The sequence below is a fragment of the Callorhinchus milii genome, unplaced genomic scaffold, assembly GCF_018977255.1.
Source record: "Callorhinchus milii isolate IMCB2004 unplaced genomic scaffold, IMCB_Cmil_1.0 Scaffold12, whole genome shotgun sequence".
In the NCBI taxonomy this organism is placed as follows: domain Eukaryota; kingdom Metazoa; phylum Chordata; class Chondrichthyes; order Chimaeriformes; family Callorhinchidae; genus Callorhinchus; species Callorhinchus milii.
In genome coordinates, this window is record NW_024704753.1 from 7,717,912 (window position 1) to 7,744,129 (window position 26,218).

General features: G+C 39.6%; 1 protein-coding gene across 2 annotated transcripts in view; it reads right to left on the bottom strand.

Annotated features, from left to right (window-relative positions):
* Positions 1 to 26,218, bottom strand: part of LOC103179801 (protein tyrosine phosphatase receptor type G) — a 300,620-nt gene that overhangs the window by 86,968 nt on the left and 187,434 nt on the right. For both annotated transcript variants that reach the window (XM_042339618.1, XM_042339617.1), the window contains 3 exons: positions 16,198 to 16,264; positions 5,890 to 6,047; positions 3,512 to 3,692 (listed from right to left, as the gene is read on the bottom strand). In XM_042339618.1, the coding sequence (XP_042195552.1) occupies positions 3,512 to 3,692; positions 5,890 to 6,047; positions 16,198 to 16,264 (406 nt within the window). The remainder of the gene's footprint in view (positions 1 to 3,511; positions 3,693 to 5,889; positions 6,048 to 16,197; positions 16,265 to 26,218) is intronic.

A 26,218-nucleotide genomic window follows, 5' to 3' on the forward strand; every position in this document is an offset into this window, starting at 1 on the left:
ACAGTATATACTGTGAAGTGCTTTGAGACGTCTCAAAGATGTGATAAGGTGCTATATCAAATGCAAGGATTATTATTATGGTTATTTTGGAGGGGACTTATTTATTTATTTTGTATGTTAGTCTTGTTATTATTTTCTAGCCTGATCTACTGCATATAAGCACTGCATGTGGTTTGTAACCAATTCTGTAAAAGTTCACACAAATATTTCAAAGTGCTAATAAGTTTACTTCTTGAAGCGTTAATCATAAATTCAAGTTTTAAGACTTCAGAATGACACAATCATTCCATTTGAAGTTTAAATACTAATTTAGTCAACTAGAAACTTGGTAATAGCATTCTCACCCTGAAATTGTGATTAATGTGGCAGTCTTAGGTCTGAACAATTATAATTTTCTAATCTGATTTCAATTGCATGCATCACTCCTGATCAGATTGGCAAAAACTGCAGTCAGCGGTTAGTAGACATTTCCAGAAAGGCACATATTCTAATCAATTTGTTAGAGCTAAAAATGACAGAAAAAAATAAGAAAGTGTATGAATTGAACTTGAAAGTAAAATGCCCTTTTGATGAAATTTAAATTCCTAAAATTTCAGCATCAATTATGATTTATGTTCCTGTAGAATTTTCCAAAGACACAGTAATCAAAGTCATAGAGTTCTCTTTATCCTCCCTTTAGTAACTTAAGCAGAATTGGTGCTGTAATTCAGTACCCCTTGATATCAATGAATCAATAGTATTCCATGACCAAGGCATTTTTTCTGATTTGTATCAGAAAAAAAGGACCAAATGAGGGCCGCTGAGTCATGGTATGGCAGAACTGAGGTTCACACTTAAGCCTATGACAGCAGACTGAGAAGAGCTTGGGAGCTGGAAGCCAGATGATAAGTGCACCTGAGCAGAGTATGATTACAGGTATAAGGGGGAGATAGACCAGCAACTGGTGAAAGCACAACCAAGCCTTTTATTGAGTACTTTCCTTTGAATTCTCCTTTTCACTTTATCCACATTTTGTTTTAATATTTATAAAATATTTTGTGGGTTTACTTCCCTCCCCATATGAACACACAGAGCAGAAAGGATTAGAGTTTCACTATACATCTTAAACTTATAAGTCTAGGTCTGATGCATAACAGTTTGTATTCACAAAGTTTTAACATTGGTAAATGAAAAATAATCAACAGCAATTTTTTTTACACTCAATTGTTGTTTGTAGTTCTCTTCTACGTTAAAATCAATTAAATGGCAAATGGATCCCTAAAAGAAAAGTAATTTTTTAAAGGCATACTAATCATAACACTGTAAATTCTTTAACGGAAATACGAAAAAGTGTCATGTTCTTAATGTCTGCTGTAGTTTCCAAATGGGACCATCATTCTCTTAACAGTGAGAAGTTAGAAAGCAATTATGATTCACTTAGACTATCTTTTCTAATCTTCCTGTGACTTTGAAAACTAAACAAATAACAAAAATATTAGCTGAATTTGTTTGCATCAGTTAAGTGCAAGAATTGAATATATAAACTTCAAAACAATAAGGACGTAGCAATTGCAATGGAGAATGACTTCACCTACTGGTATTTACTGAATTCTTTTTTCATAATCTCAATATCCTCACAGCCAGTTTACCCAATTAACATGATGGGTATTTGAAGAAATAATATTCTATGCTCAGAACAGTAATAATCTGTGCATTTGATATAGCACCTTTCATGTCGAGAAGATGTCTCAAAGCATTTCATAGGATTTATTGTAAAGTGTAGTGACAGTGTATTTTGTTGGCAAATTGAACTTTTGGAAATATTATTTTCTGTTAACTGATCACATTATGATGATGTGCCATAGATCGAGCCCCATGATGCCAAATGGATTGGTTCAATTTTTTGAGATGGCTTAATGTTAAAATCAATTCATTGTAGTTATGTATACTGGATGCCTCACTTGCACTTCAAATCTGCTGCAATCAGTTTGTCCAGGAATGTTTAATTTGATTCAAATTGATTCCACCAGTGACCCTAGTGAGACACAATAGCACTACTGATAAAAAGCCTTCAACAGAACAGGTCCCAATCATTTTCCTTTGTCCATACCTGCTTATTCTCCACTCCTTCAAAACGAAGAGAAAGTTGAAACCTAATTTTAAAATAAGTTTTGAAATTGCAGTCTCAGAGTCTGATCAAACTGATGACAAAAACAAGTTAAATTATAGAATTAATATAAACAATACAGTTTGCATTCATTTTGCCTCAGCAAAAATGAGACTATTTTAAAATGAGATAACACTCTCTCAAACAATCATTGTCAGTCACATGATGACAAAATTGTAAGCAAGGTGAATTTTATATCATCATTCAAGGTCAGGATTATCGTTAAACATGTTAGTCAGCCTTCTGCAATTGAATCTGATTCATTGTGTTGTCAAGGCAATCAGTTAAGATGGACTCCAGCACTGGTGTAGCACATCCTAAGGGTTTGTTACAGGAAACCAATGCCAGAACACTTATTAATAGTGTAGCTTTGAGCTACAGAAGCTTCAGTGGTAGCATATTCAACTCCTATCCAATAGGACCAAGTTCAAATCCCGGCCTAGCATATCAAAGCCCTGAATGAGCGAGTTTCTGCATGTTCATTCCTCACCCTCAGGTTGAAAGACTTCACAGTTATCAGACAGCTCCATTTCAGAACAAAGGGATAACTGGCAGAACCAGTGCAATCCCCACAAGCACACTTCCTGTCAGTAAATGATGGAATGGCAACATGGCTGCTGCTTCAGCCTCCTGGCTAAAGAAAAAAACTTCTGTTGGAAGGAGGTGATAATGCAACAGTCGACACCAGTGTCCGCTTTCATCAGCTTTTGATCCCTGTTCATTCCCAAACCACATTATAAGTGATCCACATTGTCTTTGTTAAGTGTTTTGAGGCATTCATCCAATTGAAAGATGCTGCATAAATTCAGGCATAAAAAGAAACAGTCTTTAACTACCCCAATAATCAGTTTATTATCTATCCTGGCAATTTATAGGCCAATTTTATTTCAGGATCTATTGTCATATTGGTAACCCATTTGTAATCAACAGTGCGATGTACAATGCTCCACTAAATAAAGAGTGTAGAGTCCTTCACAAAGTGTTGTAAAAAAAACCTTCAGGTTCAACTTTTTAAACTTTTCTTCGCAGTCATTGTTCATTACACTGGTCTGAAGCCAAAGCAAAAGTATGACCATCTTTTATGAGAGTCTTTAATCAACTCTTGGCTGACGAAGGGTCGAGGACCCGAATTATTGACTCACTTTCCTTTCTCCATAGATGCTGCCTGACCTGCTGAGTGTTCCCAGCAACTTCTGTTTTTGTTTCAGATTCCAGCATCTGCAGTATTTTGCATTTTGTCTAATCAATTCTGTTGAACTCAGATCAGTCATGTAAAGCCAGATTACTGAAGCATAATCATTTCCTGGGCATTATCATTTTGAATAAATCTGTTAAATTGATGGAAAGCTTCAAGAAAAAAAATACCTTCTGTGATGTGCAGAATTCCAGGGTTCTCAGTCACCTGGCTCCAAGAGTCTTTGACTGCAGACTTGTAGATGATCCTGTCATTCAGATTCTGCAGTGGTCGGAAATTGTTTCTTAAGTAATCCACCGATTTGACATGGTCATGCTGTTCAGTAGTAAATATGGAATAAAAGGCGTCCAGCTGTATACAGCAATTAGAAAGGAAGAAATGAACATTTGTCAAAAAAAGCAAATCTTTCAAAACACAAAGAAGATAAGGATGTAAAATGGCAGGAAGTTATGATGCCAAAGCTGATGGCTGTACAGAAAGCGGAGCTGCCCACTGAATCAATGCCAGGAATCTTATCTCAGTGCCTATCCTGCCCATACCCTGGTAACACACTGAACCTGAAGATCCAGCAGCAGATGCTGCCAAGTTAATCTCAACACAAAAGGGACAGCAACCTTCTGTTGCTGAACAGTTATTTCACACACATTTTATTTAATATACCAAAACACAACCTTGTAATCACAAACAATCACTAAACCCTCTCTAGCGAGCTATGTTTAAGAAATACGGAACAACTACTTATAGAGTAGTTCTTTTTAGGGCGTCCTCGTAACGTGAAAGGCGCTATCCAAATATAATTTGTTGTTGGTTCACACTATGTTTTTTAGTTTAACTAGTTACACAAGAAACTGCGGTATTGCATGTTATATCAGATATCATATTGTATTATATTGTATCACACGTTATGCATTTCAACTGCTTAAAATCAAAGACACAACAATCAAAAATATTGCAAACCATAGTATTCATACAATTTTCTTCCAAATCCTGCAAATAATTTGGGCTTAACAAAAGGCATCCGTGTAAATATGAGGAGGCTGCTCATATAAATGTAGTGTGGTTCATTATTTTTCTATCTTGTTCCCCTATGTCTCTCTGGCCTCCTCTTGCTGGGATGCAGTTCCATGGGTTCCAGTATCCCAAGTAGCCATTGCTCACGTGTGAGCCTTGGCGGTGAATGTTGGCAGGGTACTCAACAGCAGAAAGCAGGTGAGCCTGACCTTTACCCGCTGGGCGGCCACACTGCGCACAACCAGTAGCTCATTTCATACAGGATGCAATAATTACAACACAGATGACAACAATTAAAGGTGATAAAACACGTCTCCACATTTGTCTGGTGCTGCTGATGCGCTGCTACTTTGATGTAATTTGCATTGCTTCCTGCTTCTTCTGTAACTAATTTAACTAAAAAACGTAACCAAAGCTAATACTATGTGTGTGTATATATTTGCACAGTGAGAAGAACCACATGAGGATTTAAAGGATAAGGTTAACCAAAAATAATCTATTTTAAACTGGGACTGAAGAAATTGTTGCAAGATGGTAAATTATGCGGAAGATCAGCAGAAAGATACATATAAAGTAGGTAGTTATGGCTGCGTGCCAAAGGAATAATCTCAGGTGTTAGATATATTCTTAAATCAGCACTAGTGCTAATAATGGTCACTTAGAGAAAATTACAAAGTAAAGTCTAACCTGTCTGATAACAGGGTCTACTAAAAAAGAAAAATAATTCTAAAACTATTTATGGAGATATTATACGTCGACCTATATTTTCAGGACTCAAGTTATGAAAAATAGTTTAACCTTTACACACAGCAATTTTCCAGATTTCTCTTTCCAGGCTCATCAATAATAATTTGTCCTTATGACAGAGCTGATTGCCTATTCACATTGTAGAGCTATCCGCCTGATTCAGCATTACAGAGCTAATTAGTTTTAATAGACCAACCTTCTATCTTACATTCTAAACTTCAACAAACATCTTAAACAGAGATATAAAGGCTATTTGGGTATGGAATAAAGTATTTACATCAATATGAATCAGCACAACAAAAGAAAATAGAATACTGTGCTTCAAGAACCTAGGTGTACTCATTTCTTGCATCACCACATTCCAATAAAGATGCTAAACATTACTGACATATATTAAATGTCTACAGACATTGTGCCACAAGTATTCACGGAAACATCAGGCAAGTAAGGTTGAACTATCCATTGGTGAAACATATGCATTTATTAAATTATAATAGTGCATAGTAATTCTTAAATGTGATCAAAGGTTCCCTTGACCTTTGCAAGGTCAAAATGATGTAGGAGATAGCTTAAAGTGCTAAATATAAATGGTAGATAAGCCTGAATTGTTTTCTCACACTACATTTGTTTTACCATATCTTTATTGTGCACAACAGCAGCTATTCACTCATGAGAGCTGAACCAAGAAAAAATGCATTGGTCTGCTGGCAAACAAATTGTGCTTTAGAAACCTCTACAGGAGAGGGCAGAGGGCAAATTCATGCATTCTCATGTTACCAATGATACACACCTGCTCAAGGGAAATGAAGACAGGCCTACTGAAGACTATCCATTCCACAATCTCACTGCACGGTGGAGTTGTCAGGGATCCAGTGTATCTGTAATAGCTTCCAAGTAAGCTTGGCAGTAAGCCTCTTAGGACAAAGGGATCCAGAAAAGTTTCTTTTTCTGCAGCAAAAGAATGAATAGCAATGAACACTTTTATACATCTACAAAATAAGCATTATATTAATTCACCATGAAATAGAATTGCTCACACCACATAGATTCCCATCACATTTGTTTTGCAATAGAACACTGGATCTATAGTGTAACTGCTGTTTGTTAGGGATGTCATTGGTGTATGTCTACATCATCATCATGTTAGTTCAAAATCTGAACGTTGAAAGAATTGAGGAGGGTTGCAGTTGGATTACAGTACAGCTTCCAATGGACAATCTAATCAGAAGGTAAGACGTAGTTTTAAAATTGTGGATTTACTACAGAGTATCTTCTGATAGATCTGGAATATATATAAATAAAAGGGCTTGTCTGCTCTAAAATTACCTGTCAACATTCACAGACAAAGGTCAATCAGAATGGCCATTTGGACGAGCTTGGTTTAAGATCTCAGTCTCCTTTCGATCATAAATCTTACTTCTAAAATGCTCCTGATGTTTGACAGCTCTGCAAATAAGTCAAAACAGCCACACAGAAAGGGGACACACATCCTAAAGTCTTGTTAAGTGTTGTAGATCCAGGTACGCTGCTCGCATACCTCAGTGGCAACTTTCAAATAAATCACTAGTTGTTCCAACTATAAAGTACTTGGGCTTCAAAGTCAAATGTTGCAATAGTGATTGGAAGGATAAAGGAAAGAATACGAGTAGAATACGATACATGCAAGCAGGAAAGCAGAAAGCGAGAAAAACAAAGAAAAATGGAGAAAATAGAAATCGAAGGCAAAAGGAAAAAAGGCTGAAAGTAGTGAAAATCAAAACTGATCAAGCATGGCTGAGAAAACAGCATTTGGTTCAACTCGATTTTTTCCGTAGACCATACATTAACTAGGCCAACTAAGATAATAATAATAATAATCCTGGCATTTGATATAGCGCTTTTCACGTGGGGAGGACGTCCCAAAGCGCTTCACAGAACACACTGTAAAGTGAATTGACTGTATATTTGTGGGCGAACGCTGCAGCCAATTGTGCACAGCAATGTCCCACAAACAGTCGTAGATTGAAAATGACCAATTTATTATTGTTTTTGGTGTTTTGGAGGGATTATTATTAGGCTCTGTGTGGAGTAAGGAAACTTGCCCAAGGTTTCGCCCTCTGCCTGGAATTGAACTCAGGTCTCTCACTTGCAAAGCGAGTGCTCTAACCACTGAGCTACAGGACTCCAGATCTCTCATTTGTCAACATATTTGTATAGATACCACCACACTCCAAAGGTAATTAAGTTAAAACTTCAGAATATTTATAATTTGCCCATTTCCTTTACCCTGTGCGTGTTTGTGTGTGTGTGGTGAAGGGGGGGGGGGGGGGGGCAGGGGTAGAAACAACAAACCTCTTTTGATTTTTGAGGCTTGTTAAACTTATTACCTATAAAGATCAAAATCATCCTCAACTCTGCAGCACTTGTGCCTCAGCAGTTTAAAGGGCTCAAGTGTATAAAAAACGTTGACAGCTTTGCATAAGCCCAAATTTTTCACTGCAGAAGGGACTTAAGGTAATTGTGTTGAAATCTGCACTGGATGATGAGCAGTGTATGAGAAAGCATGTGCAATAAAGTCTGTAGTCACATTCAGGTACTCTTAATGATCCAAGTCCAAGGATATTAATTCAACAGATAAGCTATACTTGCAAAACTTGAGATGGTAATAAGATATTCTGACAGATTTCAGCAAAAAGTTCTTGTGAATACTAATTGTGCCAAAAGTGGCATTCAGAAAACTACATGGAAGTGTTGATATGAAATAGTGATAGCTTACCACAGTTTAAAATCACCCTATCAAAATGGCTTCAATTTTTTGTTTACAGGATGCTGACAGGCTGACCCTCTGACTGCATTTTTTCTTAAATAAATAACATGCATTTGCACCTCTGAAAGGAAACTCATGATATAACGAAGTGCTTACATGTTGCTATACATCCATATATATGTTCCGTCGAATCTGGATATGGGATTTAATCTAATTGACCTCTAATGCAAAAACTACATGGTATTTTAATCCCAAGAATGACCCGTACTTAAGAAAACAATTATATATACTTCAGATGACAAGATAAGTACCATCATCAACTAACAAATTACATTTGTATAGTGCCTTTAACGTTGGGAGCACATCCCAAGATGCTGGAGAGTCAGGGATTTGGACCCAAGTTAGGGGGTTGGGATCAGAAGCGGCGGAAGGCAGGGAGGGTAGGGGTAGGAGGCTGACTGAAGGCGCGGTGGAAGAGGAGGGTCTTGAGACGTGTAAAAAAACTCATAATATAATGAAGTGCTTACTTTGCTACTATACATCCATATATATGTTCTGTCAAAACCCATTAAAGTATTTAATCTAACTGACCTCTAATGCAAAAACCACATGGTGGGGTGGATCAGGTGGGGATGTGGAGAAGGCAGGAGCCTGCTGAGCGGAGGGAGCGGACAGGTCGATATGGCCTCGGTTTTGTTGACATTCAACCGTAGAAAGTTAGCTCTCATCCAGGACTTGATGTCTGACAGACATTCTGTCAGAACAGCAGTGGTCCTGGAGTCAAGGGTGGATGCAGAGAGGTAGAGTTGGGTGTCATCCACATACATGTGGAAGTTGACCCCATGTCTGCAGATGATGTCACCAAGATATTGAAGAGGAGGGGACCAAGGTCAGAGCCCTGAGGAACGCCACACGAGATGGTGCCGGGGTCTGAAGGAGAAGCGTTCAAACAGACAAATTGGAGACAGTGCGAAAGGTAGTCAAGGACAGGACCATGAAGGTTGAGGTGAGGGGAGAGCTGGCGGAATAGGAAAGAATAGTCAACAGTGGCAAATAGAGCAAAGGGGTCAAGGAGGATGAGGAGACAGAGGAAGCCCTGGTTACAGATGGACAAGATGTCATTTGTCACTTTGACCAAGGCTGTTTCGGAAACCCAGTTGGAGGGGTTCATAGAGGGAGTGGCAGGAGAGGAAGGAGTGAAGCTGGGAAGCAATGACTCCATTCCAGCAGAGAGGTCATCATCAAATACTCAGATATGTTATGTGTTCCTCTTAAAAAAACAGTTTATGTGTTGGAACATAATAAAGGCATATAGTGTTTTAATCTATCCAGGCAATCATTATATTCGGGTCCTAATCCTTGATTGTTCAGCAACTTGGGACATCCTCCCGACGTGAAAGGCGCTTCACAAATGTAATTTTGTATTGTATATTCCAGCTCTTAGTTTACAATGACCCCTTTCTCTATCTACAACTCTAAAAGGGGTTTCCACAATGGCAATTTTCACTGGACTAATTTTAACAAGGTATTTGCCAACTTCAATGATAAAATACTCACCAAAAACAGTGCTGTAGAAAATGAACATTAGGTTCAAGGTAATCCAAATCAAGGAAATGAATAATGTATCCTTGTTGCATAGGGAAAGTGCCTAATTGCTGCTCCACCATTGAATTAGTACTGATGCTATATAGGAAAAGGAGTGTTAAAATGATTGTTCTTTCTGCACCTTAGGTTCTCTCACATATCACCTCCATTCCTATTTTCCGTTAAACATTTATATAATTCTTTTTGGGGGACTTGATTGAGTCTTAATCAAGTCTACCGACCGATTCTGTAGAAGTGGGTGAGAGGAGGTTTTGTATAATTGCCATTGTACAATAGCAATTATGCATTTTATGCCTAAGTTTAGTTTTACATGTTTGGTATTTTGATCAATAAGGACTGCTTTGCTTTGCAGTTGTTATTGGTCAAATACAAACATTCAAAAATAAACTTATGTGATGTATGTCCCTCATCTTGTTACATAACTACAGATTAATGTCAACAGATTTTACCTCCAGTACTGAACACCAAGATTACCCTGGTCAAGTAATTGGAAATATTAGAATTGTCCATTGAATAGCATGAACCATCTGAGAATAATCCTATGCTCGCTCACTCAATATTCACATGTATTTATCTCTAGCAGAATCAGAATCAAGAGTAGAAACCTGATTCTCATTAGTCAGGGATACTGAAGCCGAGATCAGCTAAATCAACTGAGAGAAGGGATCAAGATTGGCTGCTTTTCACAAACGCTCATTTAAACACAAAGCTGTTAGGTTTGTGTTCAATTCAATTTTCTCATCCTGCTCTTGCAGATCAACAAAACATACCCTAATCTCCAACCTTTTATCAACAAATGATTTGTAAGATTTGAATAACACAAAAGCTCTAAATTCCAACCGAATCCTCACTTTGAACATATCATAACAGATTTATTTTCTTTATAAATTATGATGAGGAAAAACAGATATCCAAACATAACAACTGCTTTAGGGGATCGACTTTAAGTGTAGAGTGGGAGAATAAACCACCAGAGGGAATCAACCAAAACACAGAGTGAATGGAAGAAATATGGCATCAATCAATGATAAAGCACTTATTTAGGCATCTCAACAATTCCTAGCGATTAAACCAACAGAAGTTATCTGTAAAGACACATCTGCTGAATATTGTCCTGAAGATTTGTTCTAAACAGGAGCAGTGATAAACAGAAAAACAGAAGGTTTGAACTGTATGTATTGGCAACTGGAGCTGGGGAGATCCTGAATACATTTTGATGCTTGAGCTTTCCCTCTGTACAAATGGTTTCTGGCCAAGAAACTTGTGTCACATTTCTGTATGAAGCAGGACACAGAGAAAGTCATGCTTTTCAGTTCTAGTCAAGATTTTCTCAGTCACAAATGGTTGCAGGAGGATTGTGGTCCCAATAACATTAGACTTTGTCTACTCAACTTTTATAAACTTTAAAATTACTTTACAGAGGAAAGTAAGCATGAAATACGACAAAACACAGAGAGGACATTGTAATGGAATCAAATAAAAATTGCAAGAGTATTCTACATGCCTAAAGATGTTTTGGGATTCTTTTAACTATAACACTGCTTTCAATGTCAACATCATTTTCAGAATACTCAAGACTCATCCTGTAGCATGTTTTTTTCTGATGTCAAAAATGCATCACAGTAAGGACGAGATTATATACCTTATGCTTCATATCGCTCCTACTTCAGTAAGAAAATCATTCAGGCATCAGAGTGCAGTAAAGAAGGATATTATTATACACTGGATTTTTACTTTATGGAAATTTTAAATTGCCAGCTTTTAAATATTCAGACACTTCTCTGATCCTTTGACATACATTGATATAAAGTATCCACAACGACAACTTGCATTTATATAGCGCTTCTCACGCAGGATAGCGTTCCAGAGCGCTTGACAGTGGTGAAGCACAACGCAAAGCCGGGAGGAGGGGTGACGGTAGGCACGGTCGAATAGGAAGGTCTTCAGGTGCGACCTGAACAACAACAACAAAATTACATTTATAGAGCGCCTTTCATATCGGGAAGACATCCCAAGGTGCTGGACAGTCAGTGGTCAGGACCCGAGCATGGGGCAGGAGTGGGGTAGGGATGAGGGAAGGCAGAGAGGTGGGAGGGAGACCAAAGGCACAATCGAAGAGGAGGGTCTTGAGACCGGCCTTGAAGAAGGCAAGGGAGGAAGTGAGGCGAAGGGACTGTGGGATGGAGCTCCAGAGTGTGGGGGCAGAGAGGCTGAAAGCCGGACCACCGATGGTAGGCCGGGTCGGGCGGGAGACGTGGAGCAGGCCGGAGCCCGCTGAATGGAGGGAGCGGACAGGTTGGTAGGGAGTCAGCAGGTCAGAGAGGTCGGAGGGGGCAAGGCCATGGATAGCCTTGAAAGTGAAGACGAGGATCTTGAATTCGATCCTCTGAGGGATCAGGAGCCAGTGGAGTCGGGTGAGGGTGGGAGTGATGGGGTCACAGAGCCTTGTGCGTGAGAGTACATGAGCTGCAGAGTTTTGGTAAGGAGGTGGGAGAGGTAGGGAGGTGTCAGGGCATGAAGGGAATTGAAAACGAGTATGAGGATCTTGAAATGGATCTGTTCGGTGACAGGGAGTCAGTGGAGCCTGGCTAGTACTGGTGTAATGGAGATCCACAACTATTATAATGTGATTAAAGACTTACCTGCAGTTAAACACTAGGTTACTCACCACCTTGTATATACTATGAATAGGTTTGTCCTTGGATCACATGCTATGCTGAGCTCCAATTGTAATTTACTTTGCTCGTGAATGGTTGAGTAAGTTAAAGGACTGTTTGTACGTGAGAATATGGGTAGTGGGAGGGAGGTGGAAAACTACCCAGAACAGCTGCAGAACTTTAATTAAACTAATTAGAACTAAATTTGGATTATATGGAGAGTACATTGGCAGAAGTGGCAACCAGTCAAATAAAATTAGCCAATGCTTCTTGCCAATGCAGAACTGGGGAGATTTGCATTGCTGGAAATACATTGCACTATCACATTGTGCCATAATCAACGTGCTATCATTTATAACTGTTATTTGTCAGTACAAAATACACTAATAAATAAATCAGTCATAAATGAAATAAACAGACTATACTTTCTCTAGCAGTAGTTTGGTAGCAACAGAAGGTGAGCAACATCGAGGTTTCAAAAACACACACAGGAGCTTCAAATTGAGATGAAATGCAATATTTCAAATCATACATTTCTTTTCCCATATATTAAAAAAGAGTCATTTACTGCATTGTAACAGTGTACTGTAGGAAAATAAAATCTATATGAAGTACGTTTTTTTTTAAAACTTGTAAATGAATTCCAAGGTCATCTAATAGCAAAACATACTTTTATGCCATAATAAAACCCCTGAGGAACAAGTTTATGCTTCCCATCTATTTGGATTGATACAATTTAGACCAAAGTTGCTTCTGTTGCATGTAATATCATACTGTAATTAATAAGAAGCATGTATACATCAGAATAACTACAGACTATCCAGTTATCTGTCCTCCGACGTAGAGGATGCTTTACAAATGTAATTTTGTATTGTATTATAATCCAGCTCTCGGTTTGTTAGTGGCTACTCACCGACACTGACCTAAATAGTTTAGAGAAACATAGAAACATGGTTTGCTGTTTAGGTAGTTGTGAGACACAACATACATTGACCAGCTCTGTTGCAAAGAGCTTGGTGAAGGAGAAAAATAATATAGTACTCTAGCACTATTCTCAGTGTTCTGTGGTTACAGAGACACAATTGTAAAGTACATTTGTGGATGCACATTAGAGAGAGAATCATCATTGCACACTCATCACAAAGTTAAGAAACAGTGAGTTAGTTTACTTTTTCGATACTCTTGATGAAAGTATGTATTTTCTTTGGGAGACTGAAATTGAAGATAAGGAGGCACCAAGGTGTGGCTAGAGTGTGCATTTTCAATGTATCTGGGTGTATTATGTATCTGAGATGCCATCCAGCATGATGGACAACATATAAAGCAAATGTTGTTGTTGTTTGGATGTGTAAAACACAGGTGTGAGGAGCAATGCAATTCTCACTTGTGCAGCATAAATGTGAGAGCAAGTCACATTGATTTCTCTCCTAGATCCATTGACTGGTTGGACAGTCTGCAAACAGAGCTTTGTTAACATTGTTAAAGAACCACTGTGGGACCGACCAGCTCTTTCTAAATTGTAAATTAATGCCTGATTTTGGTGTTCTCATGTGCCAAGGCATACAAATGCCTCAATGTCAGGTATTATTTTTTTTCTAACTCTGCAGGCAGTATAAACGTAAAGTCCTGCTCACCATTGCTATACTGCTCATCCATCTTCCCCTTCTCCCCTCTCCCCCAAATGAGTTCCCAAATAATCATTAATGCTGCTGTCTGATTTACTAAAAAAAAGACTGTTACTTTATGACAGCAAAATCAGCCCTTAAAACCATACAGCTATAAATACTAAAAATATTCCCAGTCTTATTAGATCTTGTAAGATGTCAGAATGCTTATATTTCTCTGGTAGGCATTTCAAAAAGGCTTAATACTTGTATTCATGCCCAGTGATATTGGTACGCTAAAAACATCAACATGACAGAGCATGGAGCACCTATAACCCATATGCATATGCACATGAAGACTGTGACGGCAACTCTCAGTTATGATTCTGTCACACTACATTGGTTATAGATGTCACATTGCCCTTCCGTCAAAGGAAAATAAATAAAACACAAACAATGGCTTTTGCACTTTGCACTTTATAAATAAAATCAATATATGAATGATGGCGCTTTTTAAAAAAAATGTAATGATGACCACAATCTCTTAATCGTATCAAGAGTAAATATTTCAACTCTAAAGCCTGATGTCCATGTTCCTACGTTGTAAGGTATATAGATATATTAAATGACAATTAAACAAAATGGTTGTCAGTGCAAAACTGGTGAGATTATGATCAAGTTGAAGTTTTTCAATTTCTACAGTATGTGGCACTTTTATTCTGGCGGGCAATTGAACTCATAAATGTTCAATGAAATACATTTTCTTTTGCAGAAATGTTATGCTTTATTTAGGTTCAATATTCTCAGTTTCTTTTGTCTACATGAATATATCCTTAGTTTTATGTCTCTTGGGAAAGAACCTCAGTTTCTGTGTCTATCTGGACATCTTTACAAAGCTAAATCTGTGATACTTTGAAGTCAGAGCTTGATTTACATTTGTTCCATACAGTTTCAATGACAAAAACAAATTTTATTTTCTCTCCCCAATAGCCATATAATCTTATGCCTGACATGTTCAATTCCCTGCTATTGTACTTTGATTTTTTAAAAAATGTCATAAGGATTAAATTCAGTGAATCTATAATGCATTATAAAAGTACAGTTGACACAGTGTTTATAAATGCAATGATTATAGTGTTATTTCTTGCATATTTATACTTTTCAACATACATCAGATCTATCTAAAGATTAAATTGGTCTGTCAGAATAATTAATGACATAACTACCAGTCTTGATGCCCGGAGATTGAAATTGAGCATATCAACATGGCAAAAAAGCATAAATTCATTGACTAAGACATGGCACAATTATTAAATTAGCTTTCATAGACAAGAAACCGCTTATAAAATAATCATTATCATTTTAACACAAGAGGAAGGCAGTATACTATAACTTCATTATTAATGTGATCTGACTGACCAATTTACTGAACTCTTAGCTTGTCTTCCTCCCTCTTTACATCTGCGCACAATCCTCCTCTATAGAAATACTTCTTTAAAAAAAATCAGATTTCTACATCTGTGTTGTTCTGCTCTATGTCTCGGTTAGGAGAAGGCAAGTTTTCACAAACTCAGTTGAATAAATCTTTCTTTATCCTTATGCACCCAAGTACTATTGTGAGACTTTACAGTTGGACTCTGTAAAGTCTGCTTCCTCCAGGCTAACTCACCGTACAAAGTTGTGATCAACCCACTAACCTGCTAAACGGGTCAGTAGTGTCTAAAAAATACCATGAGAATACTCTAGAGAATCATTGTTCTAAGTCTTTGGTTACCTTGCCTCAACACAATGAGGTCTATGTGAATTCATAGATTGAGACATATGAACCAACTGCTTTATGAAGATAAACGTACTTCCTCTACAAATTGTAGCAGTTAATTGATCATTTAAGTTTAGTCGCTATGAACTGCAACAAATTCTGATTGGCTAAATGCCCAAGCTGACAAGGTAGTTCAGTAGTTTATCTAGTCAGTAATATACTGTATGTATTGAACTTCGTAACCAAAAAACATGACATTTGTGATAGGCCGACATTTTCATTGACTTTCATAATCAGAATAATATAATCGCACAGTTAATTCAGAAATCAATTTGTTTTCATCAGAGGCTGATTTTGCTTTAATTTTTGTAGTGGGAAACAAAACTGCGCCTTACCAATTGCAAGTTATATCAGAGATGAAAATACTGTACATTTATATTGCTTTACCACAAAACAGGCGGCACTGGAATTAATCTCTTCTGCTCATTTTTCATGAAAAAAATTTAAATATTAGTAAAAGTCAGGGTCTTCATAATCATTATATTTTAAACTAAAACTCTAAAACAATTAACATATTTAATTTAACAATGCTAGTAAAACCAATAAAATATGCAAGCTAAGCACTCCTGCACACTTATTTTAAATTGAGAGATAAACCAAATGGTGAAGGACATAATTCCAACCAATCTCCCTTTTCTATAAAAGGAACTCTAAGTTGCTTACTCACCATGATGTACGACTCCCTTCAATCCACTGATAATAGGAACCAGTGCGAGATTGTCCTGGTGGGTGACCTATGTGTAAAGGATATGCATTCTGTTAAATCCTTTCAGGCAATAGATAAAATGATCTTCAATTTTAATCTTTAAAGGAAAGATGCTATCTTGCAAGGAGCTCTGCTTTTGGAGCTATCCATGGAGATTACACTGAAGTAAATAAGATTAAAATATGAACAACTGACACCAAAGCTAACAAAAGATAATTACATTCTGGAGAGCCAACCACTTTTCTGAGAGATGCAACTTCACACACTGTGTCCCACCTCATACAAATTAAAGAGGGTATATTCAGAATAACTGAAGTACTAAAGAACTGCAGCTTCTTGCGACAATGCTCCTGCCTTTTTTTTAGATTACGTAAACATTTCTGTTGGCAGCCTCAAGAATCCCACAAATACCTATTACCAATGCCAAAAGACGTAAGACAGTAACAGTAAAACATAGATAGTTTTGTAACCCATATGGCATAAAAATATTATGTATTGAAAATTTTTGGAATGAGCATTTACAATCTGAACTCTCCAAAATAAATGTTTGATGACTCTTTGGTTTCCAAATACCCACAGAATAAAAGATCTGCACTGTTGCAGGACATGGACCAGTAATCCAGTACCACAGAATGCAAGCAGGAGACCCCCACAAAGAGTCAGAAGAGAATTTATTTGGTCACCTAAATGTTTCACAAATTACAATAAATGCACAATGTCAATTCATAGTCTATTGTTTGCTAAATAAAAATCTGGAAATTAGAGGTTAATGAGACTTGTATTCTTTGCCAGTTGTGTTGTTTACTGACGAAATATACAAATTGGTTTGTTCACTGCGACAATTAATGAATCTCAGAACACATAATTTTGAAACTTGTAATTTTCTTTGTGGCTGATAATCCACATTCAAATTGTCATGGTTTGTTCCATGCAATGTACATGGAAGAGGACAAGTTTACAGATGCTAACATCTCTGCCTCAACTTCTACCTCAAACATGAATAAATGAGTCACAAATTGAGTTCGAAGGCAACATGAGAAATCTCAGTGGTAAGACGTAGTTTGGAGTTTTTTTCTGATCATATGTAATCTGATGCATCACCATGACAACATGGTAATTTCAGTCTCATTTTACTGATATGCAGCACACAACATGCCAACTCATGGCTGTTTGTGGAGCTTAGCTGGCCTACAACAAATGCCTACCGCGTATGTCTCCAAAATCAGTTGCTACACTTGGAAATAATTACTATATATAAAAAAAATACTAATAATATTTCCTTGCATTTGATATAGTGCCTTATCACGTCATTGAGATGTCTTGAAGCGCTTCACAGAATATACTGTTAGGTGAATTGACTGCATATTTTAGTTGGTTACACTCCAGCTGTATCCCAACACACACTTCGGGGGTCCCTAAGCCTTGCTAACTTGCACCTAATACTTTCCAATAAACAGGTCTGGAATTTCCAGGTATAGGTGAGATGCATGGAATTTTTAGTTTGGTTTGGATAATCTTAAGGACAGTGATGGATTTCCTCACGGCAGGCAGTCAAAAAAATCTATCTAGATTGTAGCACTTCTAGGTCTTCACGCCGTTTTAGAAGAATCGAATAGAAATGCAGTATTCAAAATATTTCCCTTGATTTAAAATAATAACATATAATAATCTTTGCATTTGATATAGCGCCTTATCATGTCTTTGATACATCTCAAAGCGCTTCACAGAAATATATTTTAAAATAAATTGACTGTGTTTTCTGGGTGAAATGTGGCAGCCAATTGCACACAGCAGTGTCCCACTAACAATTATGGATTGAGTGACCAAATTATTATTATTTTTTGAAGGGATTATTACCCCTGGAAAAGCAATCCGCCAATCCACTAACAACCGGGTTCAGTACTTATGGTTCAGTAAACAGAGGTGTGTGAAGTAAGGAAACTTGTCTAACGTTTCACCCTGCCCGGGAATCAAACCCATGTCCTCTCGCTTGCAAGGTGAGCACACTAACCACTATGCCACAGGACTCGTACATTTGCTACGTGTCAGAAAAGATCCTCCTGCAAACTATTCAGGTTTTCTTCCCTTTCCAGCCACGCTGACCAGTTTGTCACGCCTTCCGACATGAAAGGCGCTCTATAAATTGAATCTTGTTGTTGTTGTTGTTATGATGATGAGAGGACTCATAGATACCGACGACAGTTCCATTCATTTCAAGTGGTGGATGGGGGAAAGAGTTGTGGCAATATGGATCGGAAAGAAGCAATAGAATTAAAACATGCCATTATATTAACTAAAAGGGCTTTCTTTGATCAAAGTAATCCCCTACAGCTTTCCTTCCCTTTTAACAAACACCTGGTAATGGGAACATCTGTTTAAAGGAAACACCTGTTTAAAGGGAAGAGTTGCTGAGCCAACACTTAATTTCCATGAACTCCTCAGTGTTTGATTACAGTAATTGCAACTGTTGCTTGAAGAGAACACTTTGGTTACAATATAGAGCATTTCCCATTCAGACTATTTTCTTTAAATAGGTGCAAATACGGTTCGCAAGGATTTCAATCTTCTAATACTAAATGTCAGTCGTATGAAATTGCAGCTCTTCCCTGCTCCCTCTAGCAAAGTATTTGAATACTTTTACACTGAAATCAATAATGTTTATTAGAGGTTTATCTGTTTATTCTTGAAGCAAAGCAAATATTGAATTCACAACACCTTTACATAAATCATTTGTTTTTATACATTCATTAAACCACCACTTTTGGCCTTTATTCTGTCATTCTGCCAAATATGTTACAATTTAACTTACCATAGTCACCCTTTGAAAATGTTCAGACTAAAATACTAATTGAAGGTGTCTACATTCATTAGTAGTACATATTCTGGGAGAATGGTGCTTTCAGTAATAGTAAAGCTCCATTCTGATGCTATCTCCCAAGCTACAATGTTCAGCAGTTCTCAGCTGGTCATCAACAGCTTTTGCAGAATAAAACACTTTCTCCAGGATGGGGGAGGGAAAGGAAAAAGTGCATGTTGTATGGTGGAAAAAACGAAAACCTGCCAGAAATCATCACAAAGTTACTTTGATTGGAAGCAGAATGGGAACCAATGTAACTTCTTGGCAGAACAACAGCATTGCAGTGATAAATTGGAGCTTTGCGAAAGGAAGAAAGTAGAAGGATGGGACTAGAGAATACTGATAAATATTTCACATTATAAAAAGTAATAAGTCACGGGCATACAACATCTGGCACAGTAGTAGAACTCTTGTCTCTAAGTCAGAAGGTTGCAGGCTCATGCCACTTCGTCGGGACTTAGAATCATATAGTTTAAGCTGACACTCCAATGCAGGGCTGGGTGGAGAGGGGTTGCAGTGGTGGAGGTGCTGTCCTTCGGATGAAACGTTAAATCGAGGCCCCGTCTGCCTGTTCAAGTAGATATTAAAGATCCCATAATAATAATAATAATCCTTGCATTTGATATAGCGCCTTATCATGTCTTTGAGACGTCTCAAAGCACTTCACAGAATATACTGTAAAGTGAATTGACTGTATATTTTGTGGGTGAAACACGGCAGCCAATTGCGCACAGCAGTGTCCCACAAACAGTGGATTGAAGTGACCAAATTTTTTTTTTTTTTAAATTCTTAAGGGATTATTATCAGGCATGTGGAATAAGGAAACTTACCCAAGATTTTGCCTTGCCGGGAATCAAACCCAGGTCTCTCACTTGCAAGGTGAGTGCTTTAACCACTGAGGTACAGGCACTATTCTAAAAGAGAAGGGAGTTTCTGTCTTCCAGTGCCCTGGCCAACAACCCCCAAATAAAAAAAATTGTCACTCACTCCACGGCTGTTTGTGTGACACTGTTGGGCGCAACTGGCTGCAGTGTTTCGCCCACAAATCTGGCAGTCAATCCACTTTACAGAATATCATGTGTAGCGTTTTGATATGTCTCAACTACGTGATAAGGCACTATATCAAATCCAAGGGTTATTATTATATATCTGATACAATCTAGCTCCAAGTCACTAATTTTGTCACTTGAGTAACATAAAAATGCCCTTTCTGTGTTTTTCAAACCTGTTGAAACCACTAAGCTACAGAACATGGAGTCCTGTAGCTTAGAGCAAGCGAGAGGACCTGGATTCGATTCCCGGGCAGGGCAAAACATTAGGCAAGTTTTCTTATTCCACACGCCTCTGTTTACCTAGCAGTAAGTAGGAACGCTTAGTTAGTCTATTGGCAGATCGGTTTTCCAGGGGTAATTATCCCTATAAATAATTAAAATTAATAATAATTTGGTCACTCAATCTACGACGATTTGTGGGACACTGCTGCGCGCAATTGGCAGCTGCATTTCACTCACAAAATATACAGTCAATTCACCTAATAGTATATTCTCTGAAGTGCTTTGAGACGTCTCGAAGACGTGATAAGGCGCGATATCAAATGCAAGGATTATTATTACGTTGAGTGACTTCTCAAATTGCAAGGTATTTTTGAAAACAAGCAGGTTTGAATATGAGCAGGAGTTCAGCAATATAAAACTGTTACTTCATTTAACTTAATAATGACACAGCTGACCTTATATCAACAGACTCTCTTTGGATGCCAAAACTGTCTCAAAAGAAATTGAGGCCAATATTGTGGATAAAAAGCAATTAGTTCAACATTTGAAGCACAAACATGATGCAAATTGTTTTCAGGTTGGCCCTTCTGAACGAACTAGGAGTCAGATGTACAAGATTTTTTCACACTGCCAATTTTTTTCTCTCACCCTCTATTGGTGACATTTAATTCCTTCTTTTCTTTCCCAGGATAGCCTATGACTTGGTAGACTCACTCAAGAGGCCATTATTCATTTGTGAGATTTGATTGTGCACTTGTGCCACACGCATCAAAGTTTGATCCTGTCCTTGTTTGATGCCCACAGATATGCTCTTTCTAATAGGTGCCTCCCTGAATAATGATCAGAAAAGGAATCCTAGCAGCAAAATTGGAGCACCCCAACTGATGTCAGCTGACATAGGTCATGTAATTCTGTGAAGATCAGAATTCAAACATGCATATTTCTGGTTCGGGTGGCTCAGAAGCTGACTGGGCAATACTTTACCCACTAGGCTATCAGAGGAGCTGATGTTAGCTAAATTAATATACAATATTTCCATTGTAACTACACAATAACTTTCCTCTCCCAGCAACTGGACAAATGTAAAACTGGACAGCTTTTGTTACAAACAAAACAAACAAAAAAAAACAATTTAATCAGATATTATTATAAGGAAATGGCATAATCAAATCTAAATTGTTCCAAACATAGATATATTCTCCATCTACCTAGAAAGAGAGCACAGGATGTGCCTGAGAGGACACACTCCAATAAATAGTAATGCAGCCATCAACAGGAGTTACATTTTGGCACAGTCCTACGGAAGATAAATAGGGTGTTGGTGAGAGCCAAGCTAACAGAACCACATCCATCAGATGATACTCAATCTTGTGAGCAATACCTCAAATAGGCTTAAATAGAAAGTTTGTTTGCAGGAGGTCTGTTATGAAACAGTGCAGCCCCTTTGAGAATTGAAAAGCGTTCTCCATGGAGCATGGAGCAGGCTGAGTATGCTAGATCTCGTCGACTCCTTCAGAAAGGAATCTGGCTGACACTGCATCACAAGAACACCATCTTCTCAAGGAGATAAATAGTGACATCTTTGGGAGTCCCGATAAGAAAACAAATCTTGCCTAACTTTCGTTCTTATTGGATAATGGGCTGAATATACATACATCAACAATGTTGCAAATTGTTAATCTCTGAAAAAGTACATTATTTTGAACACAGATATGATGGAATATACTCTCAAGAAAATAAATATAAGAAATAATTAACAAAAATAACAACAACAACCACAAGATTCCATTTCCAGAGCGTCTTTCACGTCGGGAGGACGTCCCAAGGCACTGTAAAGTTGGTCAGGACCCGAGCAGGGGGGAAATGGTCAGGGGGAGGGGAGGGAAGGGAGGGAGCGAGGAGGGGGTAGAGAGTCGAGAGGGGAGCTGAAGGCACGGTCGAAGAGAAAGGTCTTGAGACCGGCCTTGAAGGAGGAAAGGGAGGAAGCGGCGAAGACACTGGGGGATGGAGTTCCAGAGTCTAGGGGCTGGAGCGGCTGAAGGCCCGGCCACCGATGGTAGGGCGGGCGATGTGGAGCAGACCGGAGCCAGAGGAATGGAGGGTACGGGCAGGTAGGTAGGGGGATAGTAGGTCAGAGAGGTAGGAGGCAGCAAGGCCGTGAATGGCCTTGTAGGTGAGGATGAGGATCTTGAATTCGATCCTCTGGGGGATGGGGAGCCAGTGGAGGCGAGCGAGGGTGGGAGTGATGTGGTCGCGAAGCCTGGTGCGGGACAGTACACGAGCTGCAGAATTCTGAATGACCTGCAGCTTGTGGAGGGAGGTGCCGGGAAGGCCGGCGAGGAGAGAGTTCCCATAGTCCAGCCTTGAGGTGATAAAGGCGTGGACCAGAGTTTCAGCAGCGTGAGGGGTGAGGTAGTGCCGTAGTCTGGCGATGTTCCGGAGGGGGTGGAAGGCGGTGCCAGTTGTGGCGCGGATATGAGGGAGAAAGGACAGCTCAGGGTCGAACAGAACACCGAGGTTCCTGATGGCTTTGAGAGGTGGAGAGTGCAGCCTTGGATGCTGATGGTGTCAGCGCCTGAGGTGCGGAGGCGCTGACGTGAGCCAATCAGGAGGGCCTCAGTTTTACGCACGTTGAGCTGAAGAAAGTTGTCTCTCATCCAGGACTCGATGTCAGACAGGCAGCTGTCAGGACATCGGTGGTCGTGGAGTTGAGGGTAGAGGAGGAAAGGTAGAGTTGGGTGTCATCCACATACATGTGGAAGTTAATCCCATGTCTGCGGATGATGTCACTAAGGGGGAGCATATAGAGGGTGAAGAGGAGGGGACCGAGGACAGAGACCTGAAGGACACCGCACGAGACAGTGCGGGGGGTGGAGGAAAAGCCGTTTGCAGAGACAAAATGAAGATGGTGGGAGAGTTAGGACCTAAACCACTCAAGGACAGGGCCTTGAAGGTTGAGGTGGGAGGACAAGCGGTGGAGGAGAATAGAGTGGTCGACCGTATCGAATGCGGCCGATAGGTCGATAAGGACGAGGAGGCAGAGGTCAAGATGTCATTGGTGACCTTGACCAGGGCGGTTTCCATGCTATGGGCAGCATGGAAACTCGACTGGAGGGGTTCGAAAAGTGAGTGGGTGGAGAGGAAAGAGCGCAGCTGGGAGGCGACGACTCTTTCGAGGACCTTGGATAGGAAGGGGAGGTTGGAGATGCGCCGGTAGCTTGATAGCTGCAACGCATCAAGGGAGGGTTTTTTCAATGTGGTAGTGATGGTGGCAGTTTTGAGGGGAATGGGAACAGAGCCAGAGGAGAGGGACAGGTTAATGGTGTCTGTGAGAAGTGGGGCAAGGAGGTGGAGCTAGGAGATAAGGAGTGGATTGGGGATGGGGTCCAGGGAGCAGGTGGTGGGTTTCAAGGACAGGATGAGGTTGGTGACAGAGGGTGGGGAAACGGGTTCGAAGGCGTGTAGGGGAGGATGGGTAGGAGTCGGAGTGTGGGAGGGAAGGGGTGGGGGGACGTTGGAGGGGCAGCAATTTCAAGGAAATCCAACATCCCCTCACAGTGAAGGTTAGAAGAGATGACCTGCGCGTGGTGGCGGATGGAGGAGTCAGGATGTGGTAGAGAACAATAGCCTGAGGTTGTTCTTCGTCTCCAGCATTATCCTGGAGTAGAAGAACGACTTGGCCGAGGCTAGAGTGGAGCAGTAGGTTTTGAGGAGGTCCAGCCAGATTTGCCGGTGGACCGTTAGGCCAGCGTTGAGGCAGGTGCGTTCAGCGGCCCGCACCTGGCTCTTCAGTGAGCGGAGGTGGGTGGTGAACCAGGGGGAGGAGCGAGAATAAGAGACAGTACGGGAGGTGATGGGGGCAAGAGTGTCTAGTGTGGAGGAGAGGGTGTTGTGGAGGAGGGTGAGAGCAGAAGAGGGTTTGGTGAGGTATGAAGGCCAGAGGGAGAGGAGTTCAGAGGACTCCAAGGCAGCGGTTAGGGATTGTGGGGGTAACTTCTTCCAGGGGTGGTAGAAGATGGTGGTGGGTCTGGTGGAGGTAGGGAGGGGGGTGAAGGTGGTGAAGGAGATGAAGTGGTGATCGGAGACTGCCTTACGGTAATGGTGACATCCGAGACACTGATGATGATTCAGTCTTTAGTACTGCTTGTATATATTAGGGTGGCTGATACAGACCAACTGTAAAATGTGGAATTGTACCTCAATACAGAGCTTTAGACTGTTGACCTGCCTCATTTGATCACAAACATGCAACCAAAGACCATGAGTGAAAAACAAGGCACTCTCTCACAGGAAGGGGAGAGGGAGAAGACTCATTGAGCACGTTTTAGTGTCTGCTTACAAAATTACACAGGAAAGGCTTCTAAATCCATCCCTTGAGCTGCAAAAGATGTTTTATATATATGAATCCCCACAGAGGAAAAGGAAAGGGAAAAAAGTCAATCTGTGTTGCATGTGGCTCACTTAACAAATCTAAGTTCTGTCATCGCAAATTAAAAATTCCTTAAGTCAAATATTCAAATGTTAGGCAGCTTGCACAAACTATTTGATGCGATTTTCGGTGCTGTGATCAAGATCAAGCGCAGGAATGATGTTGATCTTCATTTCCACAGCTAGCTGGAGAGACAGAGCAGATCGCCTATCCAAGCAGGTCATTGCCAGTTTGGGGATTTGACGTGGCTGCTTTGACAAATAACACACAAGAGGCACTGTCATGCATCAGCACACTTCTGCATATCCAAATTTGTCAGATAAAAAGCATCGTTGATATATGAATTTTTAGTAACTGGAGTTAGTTGAATAAAACGCAGAATATTGCGCAAGAGGCCTGAAACATCCTCTAGTTTTAGCCTTAAGACGATTCTCTTAAAGTTTAAGATCATGCTACATTTTGGAAACTATTACATTCAATGTTAATTTGGAAACTCCTTTTCCGTAATTATTTTCTTGTTTGCCTGGTTAGGTGGTTAAAATTCCCGTGAAACCTTTGGAAAAATTGGGGTTTTCTCCCGGTGTCCTAATCTCTTTCCGAATCATGCCATTGGATCTTTAATGTTTGTCTGAACAGACAGACAGGACCTCTGTCTAACATGACATTTGAAGGATAGCACCTTCCCCTGGATTTTAATGTAAAACACACATTATATCTAAACGTTTAAAGCAGTAGAAAAGGAATTATTGGAATATTATTGGAATACTAGTACAGAACTGCATTCGAAAACAGATTAGCAGGAGTCAAAATGTATTTAAACTGCTTTATCCCTGACAAAGGTCAAGGTACCATATGTTCAGCTGTATTGTGTTAAAGGTTTACCACTTCCTTCTACTGCATTTTAATATTTACAGTAAATTACTTTGAAGCACACTATACCAATCCAAAACAGTGCCAAATGCTCTTATGGTGTTTTTTTTATTTAAAAGCTACAATATCCCAAGAAATGGAACAAAGGATCTCATCTTTTCAATGGATGAAAATTAGTATTTTTGAGATTTTTACTTCACCATCTCTTTTCGGAATGGGTGGGAAAAACTCACCTGGGTCAAGATTTACTCAATGTAACATTTTAGAGTGTACAGAATTTGGCAAATTGTTCAATATAGTCTACAACAACAACAACAACAACAAAATTACATTTGTAAAGCGCCTTTCACATTGGGATGACGTCCCAAAGTGCTGGACAGTCAGTATTTCGGACCCAAGCTGAGGGTTTGGATTGGGGAGGGTGGAGGGCAGGGGGGGGGAGAAGCAGGGAGATCGAAAGCACGGTCGAAGAGGAGGGTCTTGAGGTGGGTCTTGAAGGTGGCGAGGGAGGGGGCGAGACGGAGGGACTGCGGGGCAGAGTGGCAGAAGGCC